Below are 14,890 nucleotides of genomic sequence, written 5' to 3'. Positions count from 1 at the left end.
TCAGTTATTGTTTTAGTTAATTGTCTCAAATAGTCCACACATATGTTTCTATTCCCCAACTGGAGTTATCATTTGTGTTTTTCATCAAACATACTGTTGACAAAAACCAAAATGGTATCTAGATTTAAAACTGTATCCAGGATTGCCAGGTCTGGCATTTTTTCCACGTTATTGTGCTACTTTTGAGGTGTTGTCTCCAGGGACTGCATATTAAAAAACTATTTTCAGGTCTACTGTTTTTTTATTGGCCATTACGCTGGTTTTGTCACACACATCTCTCTTTTTTTCTTCCGCTGATTTTATTTTGAAATGCGTAACCGGAAGCTCCGTGTTGCGTTCTTGATGCTGGTGGGAAAAACAAGTGCTGTGAGTGCTCCAAACTTCTGCATCAGGACCAGAGTGAACCAGATAGTTTTGTGGACAGGTGTTTTATCCGGAGTCAGATGTTTGCTGCCGTACATGTCTGTGAAACACACAGATAACACAGTGACAATTAGATAAATAGTAAAAACAAAAAAAAATGAGCCCGGTTGTGTTCCTCCTGCTTCTCTCTCTGCGGACAGCGGAGCTCCGCAGCGTTTCCTCAGACACAGGGATTCAGCTCGGGTCCACGCGGGAGGAGGATGGGGGCACGCCGGCTGCAGAGATGGATGAATCTCCCTTTCTGGAGAAAACTTCACCAGACCCTGTTGAACGTTGGAAATCTCACGTTCTGAGGCGTGGAGCCAAAGGAGGGAACAGGAAAAGAGACCCACACTTTCCGAGCAGCTATGGGCAACAACGTCGCCACGACGAACCAGACAGTTTCTTCACCACACCACGGGACGACCGTTACACCTCAGCCCCGACGAGTAACGTGTCGGCGGGTCGGGGCTCCGGGTTCCTCAACCCACTGTTCCCGGTCACCGACGGAGCATACTGGGCTTACGCCGTCATGCTGCTCGCGCTCGTGCTATTCGCCGCAGGTATCGTGGGGAACCTCGCGCTCATGTGCATTGTTTGGCACAATTTCTACCTGAAGAGCGCGTGGAACTGCATCCTCGCGGGACTGGCTTTCTGGGACTTCCTCGTGCTCTTCTTCTGCCTGCCCGTGGTCGTCTTCCACGAGCTCACATTGAGGAGGTTGCTAGGAGACCTGTCCTGTCGGCTCGTGCCATATCTGGAGGTGAGGAAAGTTTGAACGGGCGCAGGTGGTCAGGGGTGGATCACTTAGAGTTCAGGTCTCAGGGGGGCCCTGCTTCAGAGACTCAAAATATTAGTAGAAATTCAGGTCTGGTAGGTAAATGCAGGCAGAAAAACTTGGTTCCATCTGTTAAATTTCTTCTTTTATTGTATACCAAATTTTAAATTCCTTGTATAATTTCTGCCCTACTATGTGTATTTTATTATTACTATTAGTATAGTTTTAAACTTGAGTTACGTTTTCGATTACATTTTAGATTTATTCTAACATTATAGTAATGTGGTTTTCAAAGGCGCTCTGTAAATACATGTTTCATTATAAATATCATTATTAATCTATAAATCTATCTAAGAAGATGAAAAATCATCATACATGCACATGACCTCAAAATGCCCTGAACAACCCCAGAGGCTAATATCACTCACAAAGACACATGAAAGAAAAACACACGGATAAACACTAATATCTACTTAGAATTGATCATTACTGTGGTTAATATGATATTATACTACTTGTATAGATGCTGAATACAGGTTCCAGTTGTTTCAATCATTATAGGTTGTAATTGTGAAAATTCTATATAACAAAACACACAGTATTAACAAATCACCAATAAATATATTTTTGAAAATTCATTGCAATTTTAAATAATTAACTAAAAACTGTAGGTAACAGTTTTATGAGGATTTACACAGTGTTACCACGTAAGTACTGCTTCTTTACTTTTATTTTAACATTTATTTCGTCACTCTTTAAGTGAATTAAACAGCTATAAAGTGTTTCATAATTTTTACCTGTAAACTCTAAGCTATTTCAGGACAGTATTTAGGCGAAAGGTGTTATTTTTACAAGTTGTTCTTAATCAGATTTGCCACCATTAGCAGACACACTGTCAAAGCTGCTTTTACACCTTCATGATTGGCTCATTGTTGAGTTTTCCAGTTCATAACAACATGTGCAGGCCTGTGATGAATGGCCTGATTGTGTCGTGTTGTTCCTCTTGTCCTCAGTCTTCACTTTGAACAGATGTGCTGTTATGGGCTGTTTGGCTCTTCACTTGTCAGTAGTGAACCATCAGGACATCATGAAGCGGCTCTTCTTCTCCAGCTCACAGAGCCACACTATGAAATAGAGGCGCATAGTTATTCGCAGCTGTAATCTTCATTTAAACACACAGATGAAACAACTCCACCGTAAATCTCGGCATTGCAAGAGACCAATAACAATTCTGTTTTGATAACATGATCCGACAAAGCCCAAATGACACATTCTCATATGGGAGACAGACAAACTGTTTCTGCTCTTCAACAGAGTTTGGCTTTCATGTCTCCTTATTCAAAAAACAAGGTCAGTGTTCATGCCAGACCTGGCAATCCTGGATACAGTGTTTAAAGCCAGTGGTCACCTAATGTCACAACATAATAAAATAAAATAAAATAAAATAAAACGCCTCAATCCAGGAAGCCCGACGGTAGTGGCTTGTTTAATCCAAGACACTTGAAGATGATACTGAACTAGGCTGCAACTAATGATGATTTTTTGTTTAATCTGGTGATTATTTTTTAAAATGTTGAACCTTGAAATGATGATGTTCTCAAATGACTTGTTTTGTCCACAGTTTTAATGATTTATTTATCTGGAGCAAGATAAATAAGATAATATTCACATTTATGAAGCTGAAGAAACAGATAGTTTGTTTTAATTATTTAAAATCAAACTGAGTAATCAGGTAAGAAGTTAGTAAGTACTCGATTATTAATCATCAGTCACATTCAATCCAACATTAATTGCAAAATATAAACCCTAAATCAGAAATAACAAAAGCTGAAACTTGAGAATATTTGGCATTTATATTATTTAATATTCAGATTCAGACATGCATATAGACATATATTTTGATCCCAAGAAGTGCATTTCTTTTGAAGCTTATACCTGTCTATACAGAAGTTAAATGTCAGAAGCAGCACAGCAACCTGCAGGAATAAATACATTTTAAAAAAATACTACCAATAATTCAAACCATTACACTCCTTTAAAAAGGTGACCACACTCTTTGTTTTGTTGGCTGTCCACTTATTTTTAACTCTTTATTTAGTGGGTCTTTTTTTCTACAGGGAAAATTCTCACTACTAACTAACCTCTCTCTAACAAGTTTCCCTGCTCCAACACACCTGATTCAAATAAACGGGTCGTTATCAGGCTTCTGCAGTGTTTACTGATTAGCTGACATTTGAATCAGGTGTGTTGGAGCAGGAAAACATGCAGGACAGTGGTTGAGAAACCCTGGTCTATTGCATGAATGTCATTAGAAATCAATCAGTTTATCATTGTGATTGCTTTAACTGCCAGTTGACAATGTAGCGTCTCCACAGCAACTACTAAGTAATCATTTACTTCCCTCCAATAATATACTGTATATTTTGCACATTTTAGTTTCAAATGCATGGCAGACATTTAGGAAAATTGGATCAAGCTTGCCTCTCAACAGTGGAGTCTGATGAAGCCTTTATTTTGACATTGCATCCCTCTAGCATCCCTCCACTGAAAAGTCTCACACATTTTAAACAAATTTTAAACAATTCAGTCAAAGAAAATGCCCATTAATGATGATGTTTTCTCATCAGTCCATACATGGTGTACTTTAGGAATCACAAGGTACCTCACAATACGAATAATATCACCATACAACGATTCTGTGATAATCGATATATTATCACAGAAGCAGCGATACGGCACAATATCTGTTGAACTGAGGAAAACTAAAATAAACGTCCGTGAAAAGTTAAAAGTGCAGGATTTCTCTGTTTAATCTCAACATAGAGAACAAAGTGCATAAAGTCTATGTATTGAACGTGGAACGTCTCCACCATTATCCCGCTGTAAACTCCTCCTTCTTTGGCCATGTAACTTTCCCTCATTCATTTGAGCAGCTCCACCGCGAGGAGACATGAAGTAATGATGCCAGGTGAGTGAAACTGGCAGGGACTGTTTACTTTAGAGTGCCTTCATTTATTAATTAAATTATCGATGTATGGTGTATCGATAATCATATTTTGCTCCTGTCCAGTGCAGCTAAATGCTGAAGTGGGAGAAACGTTTCAGTCACAATTTGTAAATGCCTATCATTCAACAATATCCAGCTTTTATCAATCAAAACAACTTCTCTTCCCCCTTCATACATAAAAACTTTAATGCAATATTTCAAAACTAATTTCCCTAGTTTCCCTTCAGATGTTTTTATGCACAAATCAAAAATGCAGCTCAAAATTTTACTAAGTTGTAAAAACAGCTTGCAAGAGGCAGTCGTTAAAATGAGATTGCCGGCTTCCTCTTTCTTTGTTGCTCTACCTATTTTCATGCTAATTAATTTCTTACTAAGCATTTAGGTTTTTTTAACACTTTTCAGCAGTTTGTACTCGTTGGGCGTTGAATTGAGTTGTGTGTAAAGCAGGTCAGACTGCCAGCTGCCACTGTGCCACTCTGTTCGTTCAACTATTTTCATGCTAATGGGGGCTTGGTGTTAATTATCTTGAGTTGTGTTTTAACTGTTCAAAGTCATTACGCACTCACAGAAGGAGGACAAGTGGCTTTAAAGACACAGTGTTTTCAGCCAAGACCACAGACTTTAATGTGCTCCAGGCACCAGTAATTGTCCCCCAGTCTGCAGGCTGAAACTTGTTACAACATAATTGCTCTCTGTTTCCTCTGTGACTCCTTTTGTTTCCCGATGTCTGTATTCAAAAGGTTAAATAAAGCAACCCGGGTCTCATGGCTGTTATTGTGACTAATTTGCTGAGTATAACAAGGCAGAGGAAAACCTTGGACACCCTCCTCTGCTCAGTTTTTACAGTCTAGTCTGGGTTAGTGATGGCACAATGCCACTTTTTTGTGTCTGGTACATTTATAACATCAGTCTAATATAGTATTTTACCTCTTAGCTTAGCTTAGACATTAAGTGCTGATGCATTTACCACATACAGTACCTACTATAACGAGACAGTTGCAGCCTTCACAGCATGTTGCCTTTGTTTTGTGAAGCATTTATGTCATATTCAGGGTTTATGGATCATCTCTGATTATACTCTTTCTCCTAGTATGGGACCAATACTGATGCTGAGTGTCATATTAGCTCAGACTGGAATCAATAAAAAAAAAAAGCACAGAGGAAAACATGATTTATCAGCATCACAGTTGAAGCATTATCTGATGTGGTTAGTCCTGAATGTCCATCCCTGTCATTTCTCAGGTGACGTCTCTGGGTGTTGCTACATTCAGTCTCTGTGCACTGAGTATCGATCGTTTCCACGCAGCCACCAGCCCTGCGCCCCTGCAGTCATCGAAGGTGGAGCCATGTCAGTCCATCCTATCCAAGCTGGCTGTCATCTGGGTGGGCTCCATGCTGCTGGCTGCCCCCGAGCTGCTTCTGTGGCAACTCCTCCAAGAAACTGTGAGCCTTCCAATGCTCCCCACTGACCTGCAGCAGAGCCAGTTGCGGGGGTCACTTATAACAGCATTCAGAACCCGAACTGAGGTGTTTAAAGTGGATATCTGTGTCCGGGAGCCGTCTGTGGAGCTCCCAGAGAACATCTACTCTCTGGTGCTGACCTACCACGAGGCCCGCATGTGGTGGTTCTTCGGGTGCTACATCTGTTTGCCACTTCTCTTCACCCTGGCTTGTGACTTGGTAACGAGACAAGTGTTAGCCCAGCGTCTGCTGCAGAAACCTGAGGGTGATAAGGTGACCAGCAGATGCTCCTCCTCCTCCTCCTCTTCGACTTCCTCCTCGAAAAAGAAAAAGCAGCATGTGAGGGAGCATAGGCTGCGCTCCACCGTGATGGCGCTCACCATCTTGTACATCACATGCAACCTGCCGGAGAGCATTTGTAACATCACCCTGGCGTACATCTCTGTCCCGACATCCTCGGTGCTGCCAGCTCTCATTGTACCGGCACTTGGTTTGATTGGACAGTTCCTGTTGTTTGTGCGTTGCTCTGCGACGCCAGTGCTGCTGCTGTGCTTGTGTCGCTCTCTGGGTCAGGCCTTCATGGACTGCTGCTGCTGCTGCTGTGAAGAATGTGTCCCTGATAGCAGCTCCTCCTCATCCTCTTCAGCGTCGGCTGCCGCCACCTCTACCCTCTCCTCACCCACCTCGCTCTCTCCGTCTTCCCTGTCTCCATCCAGTAAGGAGGAGATGATGAAGAGCGTGTTGGAGGCAGAACCTGTGCTTTGTGACAGGGCCAAAGACTCTTCAGTAGCGATTGGAACACCTTGCTGAATTTCAGAACTGGCCCACATATGATTTTAAAAGATTGTGATTGTTGAAGATTTATTACACTTTTGCTTTTATTTAGATAGTTTTAAACATCATTTTTTTTATCAGCAATTTAAACATTGCACTTTGTTAATTGTTAATTCATGGCTGAGATCTGTGAGCATGATCTCGTCACTAAAAAGAAATCTCAGGGGTCAAGAAAGATGAGCAGTTATACTACATTGTGAATATGTATGTGAATGTTTCCTGTCATCCAGGTCATTGTATCTTCAGACGTTCAGATACAGGCAAATGGACTTGCTTTGGTTGCCTATTGTAACCAAAGTCAATGTCCCTTTTGCTCAATCTCAAACACAGTATATCCCACTCAGGAAATATGGCTCTAATATTCTGATGGTCACAGAACTTGTTAAAGGTAAACGAGATTAGCTAATTGAATGTGTGTGATATAAATCCCCTTCTCCGATCTCAGAATTTATGTTAACAAGTGTAACGTTGATATAGCTGATTTAAATAATGTGTAAAACTACCAATGTAAAACCCAAGCTGTAATAAAGTGGTTATAATCTTTTATTCTCAGTCTGTATGAACTGATAATGTAGTAGCACTTAAGAGTTAGATGTTTAGAGTATGCTCTAAAAGTTTAGAGTTTAGATGGATTTAATCATGTTATTGAAGGACTCATTAGTTTTTACATTTATTCTAAAAAAAATGTTTTACATGTTGTAGTTATTAATATGTGTCTAATACTCATTCAGTACATCAGTGGTATCTGCTCTTACGACAGAGAGACACCGGATGACTTCAGATTTGGAGATTTTGTTTTCAAGGTTAAACTGAAGATGAAGACATACTGAGACTTTTGTCAGTAAACTGACAAACTGCTGTTTCTGAACGGTTCTTTGTATATTTGTGTGTTTTTTAAATGATCTCTCTTGCTGCTGCTGGCTCTTGTATTCTTCAATTACACAGTGTTGTAATTGTAAACTGTGTAGTCAGCGGGTTAAAAACACACGATAAATGATCAGAATTTTGTGTGACTTTTTTACTTGTTTAATTACATTTGGTTTAGTAAAGTTTGTATTTTCTTCAAGAAAGTTTTGCATTGTCTTTTACAAGTTCTCTGTGTTATTATTTATACGTACAATTTATGAAGTGATCCAAATGCATCATTTTCAGAGCCCCGTATTCACCTCTCGCAGTCTGTCTGGTAGATGGAACTTAGATAAATATGAATTTATGATAAGTTGTTTTGACCAAAATTATACATTAAGAAATGTGAATCACAATATTCTCAAGCAATCCTTTAGAAAGACCAGCAATTTTTAACTCCAATGAGCTCCGATGTACATTATAAACACAAGGTAACGGAGAACGTGGTAACATCAGAAAACGACTACCAACAAATGCACTTTAGACCCACTAAACTACAGTAATTACAACTGAATTAGAAATATTTAAATATAATATATAATATATTTTTGTGAGTTTTTTTTTTTAAAGTATTCATGTTTTAAGTGGAACATGTGAGATTAAGACAACTTAACACACTGTCCGCTTTGGTCTACTCATGGAATTTATTATTGACGACAAGAAAAATGGAGAATAAATTCAGCATACCCTGGAAAATAACTAACAGGTTAATACATACAAATCTGTGTTAATAACGTAATAATGAGGAGCAAACTCTTGGAATGAGTGTGGGAAGAGAAATGAAAAATACCAAGCACAAAGGAGACTCAGGCCAGCTGACAGACAGGGAAAAGAAGAGTTTCCTCATTGTGGAGCATTTTATTTTAACATAAACAATCATTTTGTGAGAGAGAGAGATGGCTCCCGTTTACTGTGGTCTCCTATGGAAGGAATGCTTTGCAGCACTGCTCAACACCCACTGAAGAAGAAAGCAGTTCATGCCTCACTGTGACGTTCCTTTTTGTCATTATTCAATTATTGAAGGTCACAGCTTCACAATAACAGTTGGCCTTTGAGTTTCTGCAGACATGAGGAACACAGACAGTTGCCATGGACGGCAGACAAGAATTCCCTGCTCACACAAATATTACCAAGCCTTTCTCACCTTTCAAACCATCTCTGTCACATATTGATCTAAAAACTTCCAGCTTTTCATCTGCCAAAATATGTCCGCAACTTTGTGATCGTCTACTTCGGTGCTGAGTAGACAAAACACTTCTACAGATGCCTGGTCAAAAATAAACCAAAGTAAAAAAACAAACATACAATTCTCACACTGAACTAAAAGGTCCCAGTAAAATTTAACTAAGCAACATTTCAAGTTAATGAACGTCACTTTACCCTCAGTTTGGACCAATTACAACACTTTCTCATACTCATAAGTCATGAATGTGTTTGTGAGTCCAGATAAAGACACATGCATTCCCAATGATGATGATATTTGTTTTTGTATCCTGATCTTAACATCCTGGGTCAGGAACAGTCAGACCTACTTGCTTAGTATCCTACACTCCTTTAAAAGCCTTCTTTATTTTTCCACAGCTAAAGAAGAGTAAAGAAAACAGGTAGCAGTAAGTCAAACAACAACAACCAGACATATGCTACACACTGGAGGATGGGAGACGATGGAGGTTTTATCAATCTGATAATTGAAAGGTACAGTAGGCAGGATTTTCTGCAGCATTATAAATCAACAGCCGTACAATTATTGAACAATTAGAACAACACTTCTACGCCTTCTCTTACCTCTGTTTACAGTCTCATAACTTATCTGTAGCAGGATGGGAGGCTTTGAACAATGCGATCACAGGACAGTGAGAGGAGACAATAAAGAGAGTTTGAGAGGAGCTCAGAGAGCAATGATCCATAAATCTGCGGATAAATCTCAACTTTAATTTCCCTGATTTCAAACACTCATAAGAGTTTAGCTGTTGGTAATATGTAGCATGATTACTTAGAGTAGTTTAAGTTCTTTGAAAGCTTTTCATTTTGCTCATGGACACCTAGTGTCCCTTCACATTCTGTCAGTGGTCCCCAAGCTACATTTTCAGGACCGGGTGCTGTAAGTGGAGTCTTGGTTCCTTTGAGCTGAACTATTTGTCCTCCCACGTCGCTGTGCCTGGGCAAAGAGAGGGAGGAGGGGAAGCTTCAATAAGGCCAGCATTGTTCAGACGTCCCCCTCTCTGGCTCAGAAAGAGAGACACTTCAACAAAGCTGCATATCAATTGCCATCCACCACGAGAGTTGCTAAGCTACACGACACCCACTGCCTCCCACCAGCTGCCCCAGTCACTGAGGAGAGAGAAGAATCAAGGCTGAGATGCAGGGGAGTGGAAACCGCTGCCGTCTGCCTTGATAAGCCAAAACCCAAACTCCTCTCTTCTTGGTTGCCTTGACAACCAGCTGAGACACAGCAGCATGGTGGCCTCAAGATAGCAATATGGTCTAAAACCAACAAGGCCCCACATTTGAACCGGATTGGGGCCCGTGTGTGGACTATGCATGTTGCTGCTGTAGTAATGTGGGTTCCTTCAGGTTCTCCATCAGTTTCCATCCCATAAAGTTTATCCAATAGGCATCATGACTAGTTCTCATACAGTGCACTCTGAGAACCTGAGTGAAATTGACATTGTTAGCAATGAGTAAAAGCAACAGATTCATAGATGAATAATCAGACAAATATCATTATAATTACTTTTACTTAGATTGGACTTGTTCTTGTGGAGTATTTGGTTTTTGTTATGTTTTCCTGAACAACAGGTTCTCAGTTGCACTGTAATTTGTGTTAGATCCTGTTTTATTTGGTAGTTTCTGTGTGTATCATGTCATATTTCACTCCCTGCCTCTGTTTAGTTCTCTCCCTTGCTTCTCCTGAAGTGAGTCCCATGAGTTTCAGCTGTGCTAGGTTCCTTGTTTAATTGAACGCCCTGCAGCTCTGCAGCCTCAGTTTAAGTAAGTTTGGGGTCTTAACAGCAAGTTTCTTCAAGATGAATGGGACGTGTCTTCTTTTGTCCCCGTGTCTGAGGTTCTCCTGCCTCCTCCTTTCATTTCAGGGCGGCTGATAAAAAAGTAATTCAATTCTCTTTTCATTTTACTTTGGCATTCTTAATGTGAAGCAACAAGCATTATCTGTGTCTCCATCAACAGCTAACTTATGATACAGGCCATGGTAGTTTGTTTAATATGAGTGTTATATGTTAAAAGTGTTTTTTGAGTTGAGTTTGGCATATAAATGCTCCCAACATGACTTCTTTCTCGCACTGCACTGTGTAATATGTTGTATGTGATTAGTTGTAAATGGGTTAAAGCAAACAAAATGGTGGCACTGGTGTGTGAGTGTAGGTGCTGTGTAATCTATGTAGTGCTGGCCTTCATGTTATTGGATCTTCACTGTACTGATGTCCAGGCTCTTGCACTGTGTCCAGACCCAGCAGGCTCAGGAAATAAACAGCACAATATCTGTATCCTGTAACCATTACCAAGACGACAGCTTAGTGCTAATCAGCAATGCTAAAGCAGTCTTGTCCTCGAATGTTGACTTGATGCAGAGCCAGCACAAAGCATCAGCTAACTGAGTGGTCGCTTTGGACCCAAAGGCCTTTACTAATTTTCCTTAGGTTGGTATTCTTGATATTAAAGGAATATTTCAGGGATGTGTCATAGGTCTTTAAAGGGACCAAACGGCCTCTTTGAAATGTTTAGGTGGTGTAGAATGGGTCCTTTTTTTTGAATTTCAGACGAACATGCAATTCTAATTTCCAGTACATAGCCTATCATAAAATAATTGTGTGAACCAGTGTGATCAGACTTTCTCAAAGCCCATTTTCTAATATATTGAGATTTAGTGACTACGTCCATTTTTTGAAGTTGTTTTTTTTATTTGACCTAGATTAAACATACAGGTTTTGACCTAGCCTAGATTTGAGAAACTAAGTTTGACTTTTAAAAGTTACTGCCCCTCTGACACTACCCATAGATTTTTGTAGGAACTTTGCAACCTGATGCTCGCTCTGACTCAACAGCGACTCACCTTTCTCTGAGCAGGTGTGATGATTGCATGCTGGATGCAAGGCGGGGCATGATATTAAAAGCCTTTTCCCACAATCAACAGACTGGGATATGTACAGTATTACCCTGTTTTTTCCACCAGCTTCCAGTTATCAGAATTAAATAGTTGTCTTTGTGATCCAGCCACTTATGTTTGAACATACACATGTAGCTGCTGTACTCCATGTTCCATGTTCCTGTTAACTGGTTGACTCCTGGCCTTGGTCTTTGTCATAGTAATATTGCCACTGATTTGTTTGCATTTACCCTTTATGTTGTGTGAAAACTTGAGTTCTTTTCCCACCAATGGACCACAAAGGTCTTGGTCTGTCTTTGCTTGATTCTGGAGTCCAGCAGGGACCGTTTGGCTCTCAGGACCAGTGTTTCCGGACGCCTTCATGTCCTTTGTCACAAGAACACAGACGAGGTCTCGTGAGACTGCAGGCGGTGGAAGCTGACGGTGGTCCAGGCAGCAGGCTGGTGGTGGCCTGCATGCACCACTTCCTCATTCAGCTCTTTAAGGCGACATGGGAAACATCATTGAGGCCTACAAATAAACTCTGGGGGTCCCTTTAAATCCTGAGTAAACAGAGCTTTCATTGACTTGGCAACACAGGGAGGAAAGAAGGCGAAAGTGGTCTCTCATGGAAAAAAAGGCACACTAAAGGTTCATTTTCTTTGTTGTTTATTTCAGTTATACCAGGCATTAAGGAAAAGTCAATACCAATACTTTATGTTGTAAAAGGCTCCATCGTACCATGAATGTACCATGTATGTACGTGAGAACAGAATGTGTTTTTTGTGTTGTATGAATCCTTACTGAATATCTTAATCACATAAATGTTACATAAAACACATGATTTATATAAAGATTTCACCATCACAGTAGCATGTAAGGCAATCCTGTGTGTAGTAAAATGAGACAGATAATGTTGATTTCATTGATTTCAATTGTTCCTGTTGGCATTGATACTCAAAACAGAAGTGTTGATATTCATAGTTATTGATCAATTTAACCTCATGCTCCAAACAGAAATTTTAAAACAGCTATTTTTATTTATTTTTTGTTTTATTTTTTGAGTTAATGTAAATGTTTACACTGTTGTATGTTATATGGCCACACGAGGGCAGTGCTGTTCCATGTAAAAGACTTGACATCCCTCAGCCTCCAGAGTTTGACCACTGATGAGGATCATCACACATGCTTGTGTGTCCATGTGTTGGAAAACACAGGTGTTAGTTATTAGTTATAATTATTTTTTTTAGACAAATGGCATGACATGGTAAAGTCTACATCTCAAAGGTATTTGTACATATGCTTCAAATGTTATATATTTTGATTACAATTTTATTTTAAGATGCTGTAAATAATGACTGAAATGAGCAAATGTAGAGTGCAACTGATGGAAATGGTGGTTTTTGTTGTTGCGAGCTTTGTTTTTTTCATTTGTTCTAGGAAAAGTTCTCTTTTTCCAAAGAAGATTAAAAGTTTGTGGTGAAAAATCAGTTTAATTTTGGTCCACTTCTCTTAAACTAATGCAGTCTAATAGCCCCATTAATCCTTCCTGCATGATGTTTAGTTTTAGTTTTTTGTAAGTGTTTAGACATGCACAGTGATTCAACTGCGGCTCTTTGAGGAGCTGATTTGTGTTGCACTACACCGACAGATGTTTCTAATACTTAGTGTAATGTACTAAACAATATATAATGGTTTCATAAATTACACATCAGTGAAATATAGTCTGTAGGTCATTGTTGTTCTCCAGCGTCACATACTAATGAGATGATAATTGTCATACAACAATTTCACATATCATTTCAAGGTCATCACATCCTTTTGTCTAATGTATTTTAATCCCTTTTTCTGTTTTTTTTTTTGTCTTTCATTCCTTTATTTTTGTACATGAACGTCTCTCAGCTTTAAATCCAGACCTTCATAAAAATCTTTTATTATGGACTCTATCTGCAGATTGCTTTCCATCTGAATCTTGTTATGAATCAGGAGTACATTTACTACTGAACATTACTGCTGTGGATTTTCCATCAGTTGATCATAAACAATGTGGTATGTGTGTGTGTGTGTGTGTGTGTTGGCGTGAAAGCTGGATGTTTATACAGGGACCTGCAGCTTCCTAACAAAGACCAGCTCACAATGTCCATGTTTAGACAGTTTGGTCCAACCACTCAGCTTGTTTATGACAGTGAGACACAAGACACAGCCCAGCATTTCATATCCGCATATGGTGTGAGTGTGTGGTATAATGACACAGTCAAACTGTGGGAGCTAACAAGGTCCTCACATAGCTGATCGTATATTTTCTGTTTCAGGTGAGAATTTATTTTAGATTTGGGCTTGTTAGGGTTAGACCTACTGTAAGTCAAAGCTAGTTCGCCTTTGGATAGTACCAGGTAAAAAGATATCTACATTAGATATTAAATCTAATTTAAAATTTAAATTTAAAGTTAAATCTCATTGAACTGATGAGTTATGTCATTATTGTTATCCGTTTGAAAAACTCCCTGCACTCATGAGCAGACGATATGCTATAGTACAAAAAAACCCCACACAAAAAAACATGAAGAACATTCAAAAAGTAATTTCCTGCACATTCCAGCAGCAATCCATGCAAGTGTCTTTAAAGCAAACGTTCATCAGAACAATACAGACAAAGATTCATATGGGAACAAGAACTTCAACATGATCACTACAATTAGCTACTGCTTGTTTATCACTCTTTCAATGTATTTACAAAGGACATCCGACACGATTCTTTAAGACGTGTGTATGTATTAGATGAAAGGTACTGATTTTTCAAGTACTTTTGGACAATGGGGACATTCTGGACCTGTAGCACAGCTGCAGCTGATCATGTTGATAAGCAGCTCTGCTGAGTTGATCAATCGAGCACGTTCCCGACCCTTTCACTGCACAGAGTATCTTTGCCTCACATCTCTGCCTCCACAGCCTCCTTTTCCTCGCACATATCTCTAGTTTACACAGCACCAAGCACTCTGTTACAGTAGGTAGGTTAAGTGTAGGTGGGTCATAGAACTTGGGGTTTTCTTAATTGACATTAGCTCAGCTACTTGCAGAAAGTGTGTGTATGTGTACAAACCTATCTTTGTAGGGACATTTTGTCTGGTCACCACAAGGGTAAAGACCTGGTTTTAGGGTTTAGATTAGGGTTAGGCACTTAGCTGTGATGGTTAAAGTTAGGGTGAGGGACATGCATTATGTCTATGATGTGTCCTCACTAAAAACAAGTTTGTCTTTCATAGACCGTGTGGACCAATTGTCAAGAAAGCCTATCTTTGTGAGGACATTTTGACACTGTGAGATCATTTTTGCTGGTCCACACAACTTTAGGGGGCCACATGGTGGTGTAGTGGTTAGCACTCTCGCCTTGCAGCGAGAA

At 39.7% G+C, this 14,890-nt stretch overlaps 1 protein-coding gene across 1 annotated transcript; it reads left to right on the top strand.

The window, feature by feature from the left end:
• The first annotated feature begins 357 nt into the window (after positions 1-357).
• On the top strand, positions 358-7,570 carry gpr37l1a (G protein-coupled receptor 37 like 1a). The gene is made up of 2 exons (XM_044023084.1): positions 358-1,165; positions 5,430-7,570. The coding sequence occupies exons 1-2, from the start codon at positions 521-523 to the stop codon at positions 6,456-6,458; spliced, it is 1,674 nt and encodes a 557-aa protein (XP_043879019.1). The 5' UTR covers positions 358-520; the 3' UTR covers positions 6,459-7,570.
• The last annotated feature ends 7,320 nt before the right edge of the window (positions 7,571-14,890 follow it).

Source organism: Solea senegalensis, linkage group LG4, assembly GCF_019176455.1.
Source record: "Solea senegalensis isolate Sse05_10M linkage group LG4, IFAPA_SoseM_1, whole genome shotgun sequence".
NCBI classification, from domain to species: Eukaryota; Metazoa; Chordata; class Actinopteri; order Pleuronectiformes; family Soleidae; genus Solea; species Solea senegalensis.
This window is presented reverse-complemented; position numbering and strand designations above follow the sequence as displayed.

Coding starts and splice junctions, on each gene's coding strand:
- gpr37l1a (XM_044023084.1), top strand. CDS start 521: ATGAGCCCGGTTGTGTTCCTCCTGCTTCTCTCTCTGCGGACAGCGGAG. Junction 1,166..5,429: donor GGCTCGTGCCATATCTGGAG/GTGAGGAAAGTT, acceptor GTCATTTCTCAG/GTGACGTCTCTGGGTGTTGC.